This window comes from Tripterygium wilfordii, chromosome 10 (assembly GCF_013401445.1).
Source record: "Tripterygium wilfordii isolate XIE 37 chromosome 10, ASM1340144v1, whole genome shotgun sequence".
Lineage (NCBI taxonomy): Eukaryota > Viridiplantae > Streptophyta > Magnoliopsida > Celastrales > Celastraceae > Tripterygium > Tripterygium wilfordii.
In genome coordinates this window covers 858,138-875,686 of record NC_052241.1, presented here as the reverse complement: position 1 = coordinate 875,686, position 17,549 = coordinate 858,138, and the positions used below count along the sequence as shown (strand labels likewise).

Below are 17,549 nucleotides of genomic sequence, written 5' to 3'. Positions count from 1 at the left end.
GAATAGCCACCCTCTGTAACGGTTCCAAGGACAAACCATAAACAGCTCTCTCTTTCTCTCTAGGGAGCAGCACAAACTTAGATTTCTCCAAGACTCCGTTTAAGTAAATAACTAAATACATATAAAGTTCCCTGTTTTCAATGAAAATAACGGTTAAATTTTATGCTAATTTTTAAAAAATAATTTACCATAAATGGTTAGTGTTTTTTATTAATCTCCTCATGTGATACGATGTATGCAGTTTATCTCAATTGTTGCATTATATATACAAGATTCAAATGAATTCATAGGTTTCACGTGTTTCACATGATACACATACAATTTTATGCGTCAAACTCTGTAGTTGGGATACCAATTATTGGGATCTTTATCATTTTTATTTTATCTGGCAATCTTACAAATCATAGTATTTTTCCCAACTATACCAAATATTGAGTTGGACGTACATAATTTCATATGAATCATGTGAAAATTTCACATAAATCATGTGCTTATATTTCAACATTTTGATATTTGGAATAGTTCTGACAAAACATTGAATCTTAGCATTTTTTATACGTCATTGGATCTACATCTCTAGACTGACTAGTCTCAGAAATCTATGATAGTAAAGAGTGTTATTCTCTGCAAAAAAAAAAAACCAGACTTCTCAGTTCATCTTTTTAGTGGGTATGAATAGCGAAAGCTTCTATGCTTCCTATAGCTTGAGTTTTGAGCCTCCTGTTCTGTATTTTTTATGTACATTAATGAGTTCTTAGTGGGCTTTAGATACAAGTTCCTTCAAAGGGTCCACTATTTCTTGATTTGAAGCTTGTTTCAGATATTGTTGGAGTTAACTGGATGACCTTTAATGGGGTTTTCCTGGTTCTAGAATTCCCAAAACCCATTTAGAGTTCTTAGTTTGGAAACATTTACAGAGATCTCGCACTACAGACATTGTTCAAGCTCTGTGTTGAAAAATGAGATCTATAGAGGATAAAGGGTGTTACAACAATGGCGGATCAACACCAGAGACTTCAACCAGTACAGTCATTAACAACTTTGAGTTTCACAAAGGCCATGTTAATGGAGGTCATCATCATCACCATAGAACAGCTTTAGGGAAGCCAACACCATCAAAATGGGATGATGCCCAGAAATGGCTGGTGGGTTTGTCAAGAGTTGGAGGAGGAGGAGGAGAAAAGAACCAGAAGAACAAGCCAAGGAACTCCAATGCCGATGACCGGAGACTGATTGCTCCAGTTCCACAGAAGGAGCAGGACTACTCAAGCAGTGAAGATGAGAATGAAAAGCAAAATGGGTTTCCTCTTTCAGAGACAAAGAAGGTTGATTGTGAAGATTCAATGTGGAGAATCAATAAATCAGTAGCAGATAATCCAACTTCTGGTGGAATCAGATCAATTTGTTTGAGAGATATGGGTACTGAAATGACTCCAATTGCAAGCCAAGAGCCTTCAAGAGCAGCTACACCTATCAGATCCTCAACACCGGCTGCTCGGAGCCCGATTTCTTCTGGATCTTCCACTCCTGTTAGGTCTCAAAATGGAGGAGGACAAGGTGTTGTTGAGGCAACTAAGGGTCCTGAAAGGAAGGATTCAGAACAAGCTAGGAAGTTAAGTCCTCTAGAGGCAAGAGCATTGGCTTGGGATGAGGCAGAAAGAGCCAAATACATGGCAAGGTGGAATCTATTTTGTATTGTGTTTTCTGTGATTTGCAGATATTGGAAGTGATAATGATATTGGTGTGTATTGTTTTGTTGTGTAATTTCAGGTACAAGCGTGAAGAGGTGAAGATTCAAGCCTGGGAAAATCATGAGAAGAGAAGAGCTGAGATGGAAATGAAGAAGATGGAGGTATATATCACTAGTTCTGTCTCAAATTTATAGTTCTGGAAATTATGTTAGAATGCTATTGCTTGCAATGCAAAATATATTAGTGATTTGTATGTTAATACAGTAGAACATGTTATCTAGTGGTAGAGTTGCATGAGTGTAAACTTGGAGGTCATAAGTTCAAAAATCATGTACAACTTGCATGTTCTGCCCCACTGTGGGAATCTTGTGCATGGTTCATAAAAGAAAATTCTCTAAAACAATTGAGAAGGGATGAATAGGGCGACCAACGTAGCAAACCCCCCTTGGGCGAGTGTCTGTGGGACGCAATGTTAAAAATCATGTAATGTTAAAAATCGCTTGGATTCTAGCTGTTGAGCTAGTATATTAGATGGGGTGTCCCCCTCTTATTGTAAGCCGGTTTGCAACAGAAACATTGGGGCTCACATTTCTTTACATGGTATAGGAGCATGCCCAAGGTATTGATGGGGAACATTGGCCTCTATCTTGTCCACGTATTGTGCCTGGCATGACTCGGTTCACTTGTATAGGAAAGTGTTAAAAACAAAATCCCACATTGATTGGGTACTAGCGGTTGGGGGCTAGTATAATTAGATAGGGTGTCCCCCTCCCTTGTAATTGCAAGGGAAACATTGGGCCCACATTTCTTTACAAGCAAAGTCCCCCAATCCATGTTGACGAAATATGAGCAAATCTTGCATTTCATGAGTCTTAAATCCGCAACCCCCTGAAGAAGAAACAACTCTTGCCAACTAGGCTACTACCCCGTTTGATAAAGTGTATTGCTCAATGGGCATAAGGGTATAGTTAGACGTTCGGACACCGCTTAAGCTCATGGGTTCATTCTGTTAAGAGTAAAGATTCAAATTCACCATTCATAGGAAATAATATACAGAGACTTCAGGGTTTTCTGATTTGTGAATAATGCACCAGGTAAAGGCAGAGAGATTGAAAGCTAGGGCACAAGAGAGGATGGCAAACAAGCTTGCGGCGACAAGGAGAATAGCGGAAGAGAAGCGAGCGAACGCTGAGGCAGAACTGAATGAGAAAGCTGTTAAGATTTCTGAAAAGGCAGATTACATAAGGAGAACGGGTGACATGCCCTCTTCATTCTCCTTCAAGTTTCCTTCCCTCTGCTGGTAGCGACTCTGCAACAAGACTTAAAACACCCGCAACTCAACAGATTAAGGTACATTACATAGTCTGTTTTAGGGATTGGCGTTACTTTGGCACTGGACGTTCCAATAATGAGTACTATCGGGTCGGGTGAATTCAATAATGGACGCCGGCGCTCAATCGCAGCACTGTTCCAATAACAATGTCACTTTATGAATTTAATTTGTTTGATCTCTTGAAATGCTGTACAAGTTTTAACTCTCTAATTTTTATGATCATGTAGTCTGGGAAAAGCAGAACCCAATAATCAGTCTCATGACATCTGAAAGTGGATAGTGCATATATATATATATATATATATATATATATATATAGTGGAGTTGAAATTGTGAAAAGAAACTGGATTCTGTAGTGTTTAGGTTACACTCAAACTTGAGTATCAGGGTTATTGCTAATTTTCATCGATCTTTTCCTCAACGTATTAAAGTGGTAAATTTGGACAACTTGTTTCGGATAATGGCAGTATTAGATTTTTTAATGGATACTGTTTTTGTTGATCATGCATTAATGAGGAGCAATACCATTGTGATCCCACATTGAGTGTGAGAAACTTTTGTTCGAGTAGACCCATATTGAATGTGTAAAAGACAAACTTATATGGTATTAACATAGGGTCGTTGATTGAGATGGTGAACTTGACCGCAAGCGGGAGGTCGTGAATTCAAGTCTCATGGGTGTTTTCATTATCGCAATTTGCAAGATAGACCATTGCTCAACCCAGTGTGTATGAACGTCACCTTGCATTATCTTCCCATACTAATCAACTTGTCCATATGAGAGTTATAGGGTCTTTCATATGGCCCGGAGTTTACCAATCAATTGATCGGTGGGCAACTGAGTGAGTTTCATGCAACCAAAAAAAATGCATCATAATTTTTTTAAAAGACCCTTATTTCAAATAAATAATAATTGTTCCAGATAAGCTTTTAATTTGTTTGGATATTTGAGAACCATGAATAGCTCTCTTATAAAGGTCTCAAGTTGGAGTCTCACCATTCCCTTCCTTGTATTCAAGAAAAAAAATAAGATTGTTTAGATATTTGGGACATTTTCTGGGCTGATTCTCTTAGTGGACCTTTATTGGTCTAGCCCAATCAACTCGGCCCACTACGAGAACCGATCAGTAGCATTAAACATTTAAACCAAACCCAACTATCGCTGTGAATACAACTGAATATTGGCGTCATTTCGCCCTCTTCAAGCAGCTCCAGTGACAGGTATCTGATGATCTATGGCACATATAGGGTTTATCAGGGGTTTTACTACTCTCTACAAAGCAAAAGCCAGAACCAAAGCATACCCGTTTGGTTACTTTCAGTGTAGAGCCCTATCAGTATCCGCGAACTCCAATAACGGTCCTGATGATTCAGTGCTTCCAGTTCTGATTGTTGGCGCTGGACCTGTTGGTCTCGTCCTGTCCATACTTCTCACCAAATTGGGTATTTTATTTATGTTCCTTTAGTTCGTTTTCATTGGATTGCCGAGAAAATTCTGGGAAAAAGAAGGAAAATGTACTTACTTGTTATCAAAAGTTCACCTGTTTGCCTATATTATATCCCGGGTGACTTCTTTCTTTTCCTTCTTTGAACTCTTCTGTAGATTGGAAAAGTAGGCATCTAATGTAAAACAATTCATTTGATGTTTCGAAACTATTACACTTGTTATGTGGCGCACGGAAATGCGGTTTTACCTGAAAGCATGCTCAAATAAGTTTTATTGTATCCTCAATGGTGATTTGAAATGAAATTGTTCTGGAACGTATGATCTTGTGATTATGGAGTGTTTGTTCTGTTGAAAACATAGTATAATAGTACCCAAAGTTGCTTTTAGTTTCTTTCTTTTTTTCATGTCGAAAATGTGTTCGGATGGTGCACCATATTTGTAATTCAAATCTTTTCTGCCCTTCTTGGACTAGAAATTTCGTATCTCCTTTTAGTATAGTTGGGGGGTCAGTGTGTGAAAGGTGCTTATGTTCTTTTGTAGGTGTGAAATGCACTGTTTTGGAGAAAAGCAAATCGTTTTCTAAGCATCCACAGGCACATTTCATCAATAATCGGTCAATGGAGGTCGATTTTATAGTTGTGGACTATACTATTTTGGTTAATTAGAGGAGATTCAACCTCAGTACTGAAGTCATTGACCAAGGGGTTTCTTGATAGGTGTTCCGCAAGTTGGATGGTCTTGCAGAGGAGATCCAGAGTAATCAGCCGCCAGTAGATTTGTGGAGAAAGTTCATATATTGTACCTCTCTTACTGGCTCAATTCTTGGTTCAGTCGATCATATGCAACCGCAAGGTTTAAACAAGCTCTTGAATATAGCAATAATTTTTATGGGAAGGAAACTCCTTACTTCTTAGCCCATTTATTTTGTAGTCCTAATTTTTGATTTATAGAAAATATAAATTATATTTCTATTTTGATTGTGGTAAGGATTAGTCCCTGAGTAATTCCTTTTATTTTGGTAACCAGATTTTGAGCAACTTGTGAGCCCAGTTTCTGTTGCACACTTTTCCCAGTACAAATTAGTGAGATTACTACTAAAGCAGCTGCAAAATCTTAGCTTTAATGTTGTAACACCTGAACATTCTGAAGGCCTTAGTAATTGGTCCCTTGGGGGAAAGGAATTATTAATGGGGCATGAGTGTGTCTCTATTGATGCCACTGATCAATTGGTTACTGTGACGACTTCTTACCTCAACGATGGGAAGTATGTGGAGAGAACTATCCCATGCAATATCCTAGTTGGTACAGATGGTGCTGGCAGTACTGTAAGAAAGCTTGTAGGAATCAATTTGCAAGGTGAAACAGACTTGCAAAAGCTTGTCAGTGTTCATTTTATGAGCAGAGAGCTTGGTCAGTACTTGATCAATGAAAGGCCTGGGATGCTGTTCTTTATCTTCAACACTGAAGCTATTGGGGTCCTTGTTGCCCATGATCTCATGACAGGAGAATTTGTATTGCAGGTAACTAAGACCCTAAGATGTGTTAGCATATTATATGTCAATGTAATGCCACATTGCTATCGTTCAAAAAATTTAATATTACTGTATTGTGTATTGTGCACCAGAAACTAACTAATAAATAATTTACTGCTTCCTATCTTGTAGATGCCATACTATCCTCCTCAGCAAAACCTTGAAGATTTCAACCACAAGGTATATAATTCATCAGTTTACAATAGATTATTCAGATTAATTATTTTATCCCTCATCTGCTACCATTATGCGGTCAAGGACTAATGATAGAGTGAGGTTGAGCGAATGTGAAACCATTTCATGCTATCATACTTTTGACAAGCTTGTTGATTAACTGCAGGACATAGCATTTAGATTTACTTTTAATGACTTCTTTTCCATGTCACCTAATGGCTTTTCTGTTGCAAGTAATTTTTTTTCCAAAGTATTTAACTTCTTGCAGATGTGCAAGAAGCTTATATACACATTGGTTGGTCGGGAGCTTTTAGATTTAGATGTAATAGATGTAAAGCCTTGGGTCATGCATGCTGAAGTTTCTGAGAAGTTTGTGTGGTGTGACAATCGAATAATTCTTGCTGGTGATGCTGCACATCGGTTTCCTCCGGCTGGTGGTTTTGGTGAGTGGCGCTCTTTAGTGAAAGTCATATGGGTTGTGTGTTTTTCTGTTTTCAAGACAATCAAGGAGTCTATTGGAATGATTTGTGGATTTATATATTGATGATACTGACTCAGAGTCGATACTAATAGCTACATTTTTGTGAACATAAAGTCCATCAGTCCGATCCGCATTTTGCCCTCTTTCTGTGTGTAACAGTGAATGAGTTTCCAAAGCCTTCATATTTGGAGCGTACTGATGGCACAATATTAGATACTAAGGTGGTTCTACGCATCACAACTGATAGTTAATTGCATTCCTCTGTTTATGTGATTTATGCAGGAATGAATACTGGCATTCAGGATGCTCATAATCTGGCATGGAAAATTGCTTCTATAGTAAAGGGAATTGCTCCATCTTCACTGATTCATACTTATGAAACTGAACGTAGGCCGGTATTGTTATTATCTTTTTCAATTGGTTTCCATTAGGTTTTCCTACTGAAGTTCGATGAGTCCTTGACCTCCTTAACTTTATTGTGTTAGATTGCCATTTTCAATACAAAGCTTAGTGTTCAAAACTTTAGAGCAGCCATGGCAGTTCCTGCTGCACTAGGTCTTGATCCAACTGTTGCAAACTCAGGTAACCCAACACACTCATTGCATTGCTCTGAATTTTTTTTTCCTGTTTTCATTAGTGAGTCAAATCTTTTGGGTTGCTAGATGCTTGCATGGTCATGCTTGTTAGTGACATGTGATTATCTTTTATTTGGCTGCTTTTTCAGTGCATCATATTATAAATGAAGGGGTGGGTTCCATTCTACCATCTGGATTACAGAGGGCAGTTCTGGATGGAATTTTTACGTTAGGTCGTGCTCAACTTTCAGAATCTTTGCTAAATGAAAATAACCCACTTGGGTCTTCGAGGCTTGCAAAACTAAGGCATATATTTGAAGAAGGCAAGAGCCTTCAACTCCAGTTCCCTGCTGAAGATCTCGGTTTCCGGTATTTTTACCATGTCATGAGAAATAAAATCAGACAGAGAATAGTTTTTCATTTGTTTGAGATGGTTTTTTAGAATATCTGACTCATCTGTGCTACTAGTGTAGGTACCGCAAAGGAGCTCTCATTCCGGACTGTGGTAGTGCAACAGTTGTTCCTGAAGCACCTACCGGTCGTCGAAGGGATTATGTCCCTTGTGCAGATCCTGGTTGTAGGATCCCCCATATGCAAGTGAGGCTATTGTCAAATTCGTCTAATGAGGTATGTAGCTGGAAAGTATTGACATCGGACTTCTTTACCTGTGATATTGTTGGGGGAGTGGTCACCTTAACTGAATCTACCTTTTTCGGTCCTGTTGCCATCCCGCATACAGGCCTTTGTGCTTTTTTCTGCAATTGATTGACGGTTTCAAACATCAGTTCTCCCTTCCCCTGAGAGCAACCAACTTCTTTTCATTGATGGTTTCTGATTCCAACCATCAGGTCATGTGTTTACAATAGACACTGAATTCATCCGGATGAAGATGTGTAGACTATTTTTCTATTTTAACATTTTTGAGTTTATGGCAGGAGAGCATTTCTACCTTGGATATGGTGTCTGGAGATAAAGTTGAGTTCCTCCTCATAATAGCGCCAATAGATTCATCCTACCATCTTGCACGAGCTGCGTTCAAGGTGGCGGAGGAATTTAAGGTTTCTGTTAGAGTTTGCGTATTTTGGTCAGCTGATACTGCTGGAGGCGTCGACATAGGAAGTAAGGGGGCATTGGCACCTTGGGACAACTACATAGATGTCGCGGAAGTTAAAAGCTCATCAAATCCTTTGTCATGGTGGAATATCTGTCAAATGACAGAGAAAGGCGCCATTTTAGTCCGTCCTGATGAGCACATTGCTTGGAGTGTGAAGTCGGGTGCTGTTCGCGATCCTAGTTTGGAGATGAGAAGGGTTTTCTCTGCCATTTTGGGCGTAAATTCTACCCAGTAGACAAAACACCATCAATTGATTCTTCGATTCTTTGAATAAGATGGAATTTTCCTCATGCTTAAATGTTGGAGAATAATGTCACCTGATCTGAGCCATGACAATTCATGAACCAGAGTGTATGGTTCAGAATTTCCTGACATGGCAATGAGATCTCTTATTTTTCAGCTAAACAATCAAAAATGTATCAAAGGAGTGATATGAATTTCGAACTCGTGGAATTATTTTTTGTGTATATTTATAATTTAACAGAATTTGTGTTATTTTGTTTTTGCTTCTCGGATAAGTTCCTTCTGAATGTGAAGCAAATTTAAGCAGTATGCCTTTTGAACTAGTAACATTTTGTCCGCTTTGCGTCAGTTCATATGGACTTGCACTGTTTGGATAAGTTCCTCTCTGAATGTGAAGCAAATTTAAGCAGTACGCCTTTTGAACTAGTAACACTTTGTTTGCTTTGCGTCAGTTCAAATGGACTTGCACGGTTTTGTCTTCTTAGGCTTAGTACCAACTCATTGATTTAAGCCCAGACAATTATCTGTTACTAGTTTGGAAGTTTTGTCTATCATATTATGCATTTTACTTCTTTCCTTGGACGATGTAGGATTTAGAGTACTGAGCCTCTTCACCACTTTATAGCTTGCTCAATAAAACTAAACTTGCACTATAGAAGCGCATAGCCCCACTCACACCGTCACTCGAGCCGGGTACTACAAATGCTGAATACCGTTCCAGGGCTCACTTGAGCCGGGTACCACACTGAGGACAGTTCCCATTGCCAGTATTTAGAAAATAACTTATTAATTTTGTGCTCCAAAATCCAAGTACAGGCAAGTGCAGCTGGACGATTTTTGAACCAAAATATAATAACTACAAGAAAGCTGCCACCGGAGAAAACACAAACTTCCAATGCTTATCACTAACCTAATTACAATAAACAGCTTTACAATTATGTCACCAACATGATGTGGTGTTTCATACAAATAAATTGGAATGAATAAGAAGAAACAAATTGGCAATAATCCAAAAGCCCTTCACACACAAAACCAGTCACATTACAAGCACTCAGCATTCTCCTCCATCTAACTGGAGGGAAGAGCAGGGTTGTATGGTAGAATGAATGACTCACATTATTGTGCAATTGCACTTGGATTCCAGCTTCTGAGGCTGCTTCGTACTGTCCATCTTTTTGGGAAGCCCAACATTTTGCATCATAGATTCGTCAACATTCTCATCGTTCTCAGCTTTCTTTGAAGGGGTTTTCACATCAGCTTCCAATCGTCTCTGCCTCACTTTCTGGGATTTTGGGCTGCGTCTTGCAATGTTTCTGCCATGTTGGTCGTTCTTGCCAAAGTTGAATTTCCCCAAGATCGTGACAGTTGGCTGGAAATTTTCTACAGGGTCAGAAGATTCCTTTTCGATTGCTATGGTTGCAGCCTGATAGGCTAGATCGTAGACAATAGAACTGCAGAATAGTATCGTATCTGTTGCTTCTTCGAGTATTAGGCTTCTTCCCTTGCTTTCTCCCTGACATTCTACCAATACGGTTGACTCCTCTGCCAAATTGGAAATAAATTTGTCAGGAGCTGAGCTTATGCACAAAATCAAGAAATAGCATATTTTAAAAAAAAATGGTAAACCGAAGCACATCTTGCTGTAAACAGAGGCAATCTCTACTTCACCAACCATAAAAGACTAGTTGAAATGTTCTTACAAGGACAAAACCAGTACAAGAGGATAATTGTTGAGTTTTTGAATGGCAAAATAAGTGATTGTCAGGGCACCAAGAAGTCGTCAATTAGAGGAAGATACAACAGGCAATCCTAAAGGGAAAGACAGGAAGCGAGAATCAGAGACTGGCAGAAAGACTCCAAGAGTCTAATATTTTGTTATCGTAGCTAGATAACCAGAACTTGATTTTGGCAGGCATATTATCTAGGACATAGTTAGTCATATTTCTTTGTCCCTGAAGATTCTGCTGCTCCTGTCCAACCAAGCTAGCAAACAAATTATCAGTGGAATACCATTTGTTTTTCAGAAGCACTCTGAATAACCTTCCTCTTGTTTTCCTTTGCAAAGTGCATCTCAAACAATTAACTATGAAGGCAAATTACTATTGACTACACATTTGATATCAAGCAAATTCCAAATAGTAGCCACATATTCCAGGTCCAGCTACAATAATGAAGATGTGGTTGACCGTTTCATCTTCAGCTTTGCATAGGGCACACCTATCTGTTAGCTTGTGCGAAGGGGACCGCTTAACCATAGCAAGAGCATGAAAAATAGTGTTTCTTATCCTTATTTGTGGCAGAAGTATTTACTAGTTCACCGGGGAAATATGTCGGTCTAGCAGAAAAATTAGAGGGTTTAATTTGATCCTTTCTGGAGAAGTAGGCGGTCTTCTTGAGCAGGCCTTTTATTCGGTAGGTAACATCGATGAAGCTACTACGAAGGCTATGAATTTAGAAATGGAGAACAAATTAAAGAAATTACCTTAAATCTTTGTGTACTGACCCTGAATCAAATTATTTGGAATTCAGAAGTGAAAGAAATCATTTTATCACAGAACCCTCCTTTGTAATTTCCGAGCCCAGCCAGAAAAAGATAAATGTTGAGTTCTAATGCAAATTGCACACATAGTTTGAAAAGCGTCCAAAATACCACATCATAATTTTTCAATCTTATGAAATGTGAAGATAGAAATACAAAAAACGCCTTACGGAATGGAGGTATAGATATTCTATTTTTTATTTTATTTTATGGCACAAATATAGATATTCTAATTAATACAAAGATTGAGGGCCAAAATAGATGATCAGATCAAATCAGAATGCAAAGCAGAACATACCTGCTGTATCAATATCTGAAGCAGTGGGGACTGATGGCTCCTGATATTCATTTATTGTTCTCCTGGAATCCACTGAGAGGTCATCATTCTGTGGAACTGCAGTACTCTGACAACAATCGTCAGTTTGTATTTCAGATACTGAATTCAAAGTGCTTTGAGCTGGAAATTCTGTAATTTCCACAGTATCAAAGCTATGGCTTTGCCTTGCGTATCCTGCTTCAGTAGATGACTCGGAAGTGATAGCCAATGCTTCTATATCAGAGGCCCTCCTTGCATGATCTCGGAAACCTTCACCAATTTCATTTAAAGCATATGCTGTTTTTTTACTCTCAGAACATTCTAATAAATTTACCTCAAGAATTGCCACATCAGAAACATCCACTTCTTTGTTCCCCACAGTAAGCAAATTTACATGAGAAGAGACAGGTCTTTCCTCTGATTGAAACTTCACATCAGCATCAGGAGCCCCTTCATGTATGCTTGTTGCAAAACCAGGTGCCTGGTGAGCACGGTCCGAAACTCCAGGCAAAGATAATCCAATACTTTGGGGTTTAATGTTCAAATCAGACCAAGGCAGGACTTTCAAAGCCAACTGCTCTACCTGTCTAGCAGAGCCAAAATCGACTGAGGATGATGCAGAAGCACTGCCACGCCCAATGGAGCTTCTCAAACTGTTTGTGCTGTCTCTTGCATACGAAAGATCATCACGAGGTATGGAAGAGGCAATGAAAGTTCTACCTTGAAAAATAGATCCCTTGCTACTGCTTGACAGATTCAGCAGTATAGAAATGCCAGCAATTTCTGAAACATCTACCTTTTCAGAATGATCGTTCTTCTGTTGTGATTGTTGTCCTTCAACATCATTATCGGGTAGGCTATGACCAACAAACAGTTGTCCCGTTCCTTGCTGGTTAGCAAAACTCCGGCCATCCCCTTCCACCAGAGACCTTGCAAGAGAATTCTCACGCGAGTAAATCTGGCTATGCTCAAAGTTTGAAGCCTCGCCTTGCTTAACATCCTCGTCATGCTGGGAAGAAATCACCTCATCCACTTCACTGACCAGTGATACTGTATTGGGTACAGCTGTCAGGCGCTCTAATTCATCCACAACTTTATTTTCTTCAGAAATCTTCTTAGATGGCTCGACAGCATCATTAGCAACTGTCCTCAAAATAGTGGCAAGATTGTCTTCCTTACTGCAATCCGGACAAAGATTTATACCATTTTCCACTGGCTGAGTGACACGATACCTGTGACCACATCTACAGCAAAGTTCTGAGCTTTCAAGACTGTAAACTTCGGGATAGTCATCCCTGAGACTCTGAGCATCAGGAACCGTACTAACTTTTGCATCAATTTTATGGGGGGCAGGCTTATCAGAGTTACCAGAGTCACAATGAATTGCAAGGTCCCTATCATAATCATCGACCCGAATGTTAAGTGACCTATCAAAAGTTTGATGCTCCTCATCTTTATCGAATGCGTCCACCTTATCGAATGCAAATACTTCTTCCGGAACATCAGGATACGGTACTTTTCCGCTTCCACCTGCCAAATCATCATGAAGGTGATCACTCCCCTCAGTATCAAGTGCAGCACTGGTACCTTGATCAGAACTTGTGTTACTGCTGGTCGTTACCGAAGAATTCCTAGACATCATCGAGCGATGAGCAGAACTTGTTTTCCCAATATAAAAGGTGGTACTTGGGACACTTGATAACAGAGGCCTGAACATATTCTGCGGACTTTTCCGATTATCCTACACATAAATACCAATTAAGTATAACTAACAAAAAATGTTGACCATGAAGTATGCAAAAATATTTTAGGAAACAAAAAAAGATATATAAAATATAACATGATAAGATGTTTCATCATTGATGTTGCAACACTCTTAAATATTATATTATATGATACAAAGTTTCCAAGGGGGGGGAGTGATATGTTTAAGCTTAAACCAGCCTACCATGTAACATAATCTATAAGATGTAGCGTTGCTAAATTGAAAATATTTTATAACTCTGAGGTCATTTCTTGCTATGCGACATCGTGACTATTCCACAAAAAGGTTTTCTTTTGGTTCACATAACACTCATCCACATTTGACTAGTTTTCTTCTTCTTATTGTTAATGTTAAACCTCTATTTTTCTGCTGAAAAAAACTAACAACCTAAGATCCCTGACTCGTTTTCTACTCATGCAATTCAAGCAAAAGGTTTCCCATTTATTATATGTCAACCTGTAACCATGCAAGGAAGAACATGTCAAACAATAAATGCATGCAGGCAAAGCAATCAATGCTTCAAAATTGTAGTGGAAATGCCAAAGTTTCCTTACCAATAAGGGAGGTAGGGGTAAATGTACCACATTGAAGCTATCTCAATGAGAAAATGGGTATGATTCTATTTGATCAAACCTATGGGACCTAAGGAGTGACGAAATAAAAATAGAAACAATTCACGCGTATCCATGGACTCTTCACAGGATATTTGTGTCTCGAAAAAGAACCAGCATAGAAATTAGAAAGTTGAAGAAACTAGTGAGCAATGTAACACTATGAGGGGAAAATGAAGCATCAAGTCATAGTCAATTGACTTTCCAGATTCTTTTCATACATACAACTAAAAAGATTGAACCAATATAGTTTTAAAAGATATATAGCTTAAAAGGAAAGAATAAAAAACAAAGAGACAGATCATGCACACCCCCATCCCCTTTGCCCCCAAATCCATGGAAAAAAAAGGCACATTTAGTTCTGCTGGCGCTTATACCAAACAATACAGAGAGCAGACAAACTAATAGAAACCTTGAAGCTGTGCAATGAATCACAACAGGATTAAAGATACACAAACAGCATTCAAACATTCTGGGCAACAATTTTCTAGATAGTTGCAAATCCACAATTTAGTCATAAGGATGAAATTCAAATGAAATGTACAACAATGTACCAGTTGTCGAAGTGCAGAGTCAAAGGCTCTTTTTGGAGCAGAACCAGGAGACAATATTCTAGATGACTTCCTAGATAAGCTAGGAGCTCTGTTATTTGAAAATGATGGGCCAACTATGTTTGAAGCTAAGCGATCTAAGCTGCCCACAGGAACGGATTGTAGAGAGTCCACATCATCATCACCAGATGATGCAATAGAACCTCTACTGTGCGAGCTAAATTGGTCCCGATCATGACTGTGTGATGAAGTGACACTTCGAGAAGCAGTTGGAGACATTGATTGCCTGCCAACTCTTGAGCCCAAATCCCTACCATTTCTGGATGCTGGCGATGAACCCCTCACGTATGATGCTGGCCGATCAGCCAATGAAGTTCGAAGATTGGGTGGAGCCTCTGAGGAGAAACCAGGGATATTGGACTGCCATGCTCTGATTTTGGGTGAGGCAGAGTTCCCTCGACTTGTTCTTATAGGGGAGGTTCCCCGAACCCCTGATGCAACCCCAGTACCACTAGACCCTGTGCTCATCCTGCGTGGAGTTGGAGTTGAAGACCTTGGAACGGGTGTGGAGGGTTTGCTTGGGGGAGGTGAAGGCCTTCGCACTGGAGTGGCAGGGAACAAGTTACGATTTGGACTGGAATTAGGTGCTGAAGATGGCCGTCCCTTGGACTGAAATGTGCTATTCCCAGACCGAGGTGATGGGCTCAAGCGCTTCGGACTTTCACTACCCCTGCTGCTTCTGTAACCCTTCTCCATCTACAAGGATGTGCATGTCACGTATAGCAGGAAGAAGAAAATGAACATCACAATTGCAATGAAAAGATAATGAGAATATGAGAAAGCACAATTACTCCAAGTATTGAGCAGAAGACCTACCGTGGAAGATCTCGACAAAGAAATTGGCTGGCTCCGAAGTCTGCCTCTGCTTGCAGCATTAACTGGTGGTGGCTCATCATCCAGTGAACGAAAAAGAGGAGTCTCCGGAGGAGTTAAAAGCCTACTCAACAAGAACAAACATTCCATCAAAACCAATGACAAGAGAATTATTAGTATCAATCCAAAAGCATGATAAAACATTGAATTGCGAAGTGTGATCTTTATTGAATGAATTCGATTCAATTTCAACTCGTGGGTAAAACTGACATGCTGCCAAGAATTAAGTGCCACGAAACTTAGATAACCGACCGAAGACATTATATTACAGTATCATAAAAGGAAAATTTGAGAACTTTCCCTTGGCTATGAGTCCACCATTGTCTAGTATTATCTCTGATCATTAATGGTGATTTCAACTTACAATAATAAACATGACTCACCAATCGTAATCATTCTTCTCCCCATCTGCATTAAGTAGTTCACTACTCTCCCCTCGAACAGGGATTGAGATTCCAAGCTTAAAATCTGAAAAGTGTTTCAATTTTGTTGCTGCAATTAAGAATTAAAATTGCAAAGATTAAGAGCCTTGTCAGCAAGAAGAAACAAAAACAATCCATAGTCAATAACAATGTACAGAGGACAGTGTAGAAACTTACAAAATGTGTCTTCAAAATCATCCGTTGACTGAAGCAAGAAATCTTCCTTCTCTCTCGACTGCATTTCATTGAACAACGCGAGATCGTCGTCTTTCTGTCTGAAGAATAATCCACCCTCAAGACTGCGCCCTCGCTTGTGAATGTCTGCCCTCATTTCTCTGCCGGGAGAGACTCTCAATGCCGGAGAAGGAGGCATATCCCCAACCACAATGCAGAGTCAAAGATGCTACCTTAAACTCTTCATACAACCAGTATTCAGAAACCCTTTTGCCAAATCAAGTAGCGTATACTATACATTTGACTAAAACCCACAGTGGTTGTAACTTGTAAATAGAACTGTTCCTCTTAAATACCAAATTTATTGGATTCTCGACCTTCACCTGTGACAATGCGCACGCTCAACGTGGCTATATAGATAGCAGCTAAACCGCGGTCACACAATCACAAAACCCTAGATTTCGCAAGTCAACAATCCCAGCAGTCACAGTACAATCACGCTAACCCGTTATTCAACTTAAACCAACCTCCAAGCCTCCTTCAAATATCAAATTACAGGCCAAACTAACCTTTTTCCGGGTAGCAGGTAAGGCTAGACTGACGGGCATTCCAAGTCAAAATTCACCATATGGAGAGCGAAAGCTCGTTGAATGCGATTAAGATCCCGGATTCGAGATAGAAAAGTACCGAAATGCCAACTAGTCAATGAAGAATGTGGCCTTGGACACACGGATCTCAAGCAATTTACTGCTATATCTGGAAATGGTACTTTGTGTGCAGATCGAGACTTCTTGTTGACATGGATCGTATTCTCAACTTTCTCGCATTCTCTCTCCAACCAGAAATCGAGAGAAAGTGAATTCCGGGTAGCAAACTAACCTTCACTGTTGTTTGTTGATCAGATATGCTTCTTTCCTCCGCAGCAAAGCTTTCATTTCTTCTATCTCACACTGCTTCTCCCTGCACTACCATTTTTCCTTTTCTTTTTCTTTTTTCTCTAAATATTACTATTTATTTATTAAATCTTCAATAATGTGGTTTACAAACTAAAATTAATAATTTGTGCATTTTTTAAAACAATTTTTTAGGATAACAAGTTATTAAAATATTAAATATTGTCTTGTATCGGCCAAACACGTCCATATCCATGCAATTTACGTTTTTTTTTTATTTATTTATTTTGTTGACTGCGTCATTTGCTTTTCATGTATTATTGTCTTAATAATATTCTGTATTAACATGAATTATTAATCAAAATCATGTAACAGACTATAGAGGATGATCGAGTTGGCTGAGAATGAATTCAACTCTCCATATCAACACACTATACGCAAGGGCGAAGCCATGGTTTGGTGAGCGGGGTTGCTAACCCCTTCAAAAAAAGTTAATTAATACTAAGTATAACGTAAATTAAAGAAAATACTCTCATTTTTTAATTTAGACCCTCTGTTGCAATAAATCATGTTTAAATGATTAAAACAATAAGACATGTGAGAACTATTACTTATCCTATATAAAATTTTTGGTTTTTAATGTTATTTTTCGTATTTTGAAGGTATAATTTGTAGATAATCCAAAACTATCACTCAAGTGATTCAATAATTTCATCACTATAAATGAAAATTTATTACAAGACTTATTAAAAAAA

General features: G+C 39.0%; 3 protein-coding genes across 4 annotated transcripts; 2 read left to right on the top strand and 1 right to left on the bottom strand.

Moving 5' to 3' along the window:
• The first annotated feature begins 615 nt into the window (after positions 1-615).
• On the top strand, positions 616-3,250 carry LOC120008075 (remorin 1.4). The gene is made up of 3 exons (XM_038858585.1): positions 616-1,678; positions 1,771-1,852; positions 2,786-3,250. Exons 1-3 carry the CDS (start codon positions 960-962, stop codon positions 2,993-2,995), a joined length of 1,011 nt encoding a protein of 336 aa, XP_038714513.1. The 5' UTR covers positions 616-959; the 3' UTR covers positions 2,996-3,250.
• A 965-nt stretch (positions 3,251-4,215) lies between these two features.
• LOC120006942 (putative polyketide hydroxylase) lies at positions 4,216-8,865 on the top strand. 2 transcript variants are annotated; one of them, XM_038857068.1, is made up of 11 exons: positions 4,216-4,467; positions 5,012-5,094; positions 5,188-5,323; positions 5,498-5,991; positions 6,136-6,183; positions 6,446-6,620; positions 6,941-7,053; positions 7,144-7,240; positions 7,383-7,602; positions 7,707-7,860; positions 8,169-8,865. In XM_038857068.1, exons 1-11 carry the CDS (start codon positions 4,260-4,262, stop codon positions 8,580-8,582), a joined length of 2,142 nt encoding a protein of 713 aa, XP_038712996.1. In that variant the 5' UTR covers positions 4,216-4,259; the 3' UTR covers positions 8,583-8,865. The 2 variants fall into 2 exon arrangements, with proteins under 2 accessions (XP_038712996.1, XP_038712997.1); XM_038857069.1 differs by having other exon boundaries at positions 7,973-8,311.
• Positions 8,866-9,461: 596 nt separating this feature from the next.
• Positions 9,462-16,894, bottom strand: LOC120007533. The gene is made up of 6 exons (XM_038857816.1): positions 15,905-16,894; positions 15,689-15,797; positions 15,249-15,369; positions 14,376-15,128; positions 11,428-13,186; positions 9,462-10,132 (listed from the first exon to the last, which is right to left on the bottom strand). The coding sequence occupies exons 1-6, from the start codon at positions 16,098-16,100 to the stop codon at positions 9,702-9,704; spliced, it is 3,369 nt and encodes a 1,122-aa protein (XP_038713744.1). The 5' UTR covers positions 16,101-16,894; the 3' UTR covers positions 9,462-9,701.
• Positions 16,895-17,549: the final 655 nt, after the last annotated feature.

Bases quoted from the DNA above. Each gene is read 5' to 3' on its own strand.
- LOC120007533 (XM_038857816.1), bottom strand. From the start codon at position 16,100: ATGCCTCCTTCTCCGGCATTGAGAGTCTCTCCCGGCAGAGAAATGAGG. The intron at 15,798-15,904 runs GTAAGTTTCTAC...TCTTAATTGCAG, and splicing joins TGATTTTGAAGACACATTTT to CAACAAAATTGAAACACTTT. The intron at 15,370-15,688 runs GTGAGTCATGTT...CTTGTTGAGTAG, and splicing joins GAGAAGAATGATTACGATTG to GCTTTTAACTCCTCCGGAGA.
- LOC120006942 (XM_038857068.1), top strand. From the start codon at position 4,260: ATGGCACATATAGGGTTTATCAGGGGTTTTACTACTCTCTACAAAGCA. The intron at 5,324-5,497 runs GTTTAAACAAGC...TTTGGTAACCAG, and splicing joins CGATCATATGCAACCGCAAG to ATTTTGAGCAACTTGTGAGC. The intron at 7,603-7,706 runs GTATTTTTACCA...CTACTAGTGTAG, and splicing joins GCTGAAGATCTCGGTTTCCG to GTACCGCAAAGGAGCTCTCA.
- LOC120008075 (XM_038858585.1), top strand. From the start codon at position 960: ATGAGATCTATAGAGGATAAAGGGTGTTACAACAATGGCGGATCAACA. The intron at 1,679-1,770 runs GTGGAATCTATT...GTGTAATTTCAG, and splicing joins AGAGCCAAATACATGGCAAG to GTACAAGCGTGAAGAGGTGA. The intron at 1,853-2,785 runs GTATATATCACT...ATAATGCACCAG, and splicing joins TGGAAATGAAGAAGATGGAG to GTAAAGGCAGAGAGATTGAA.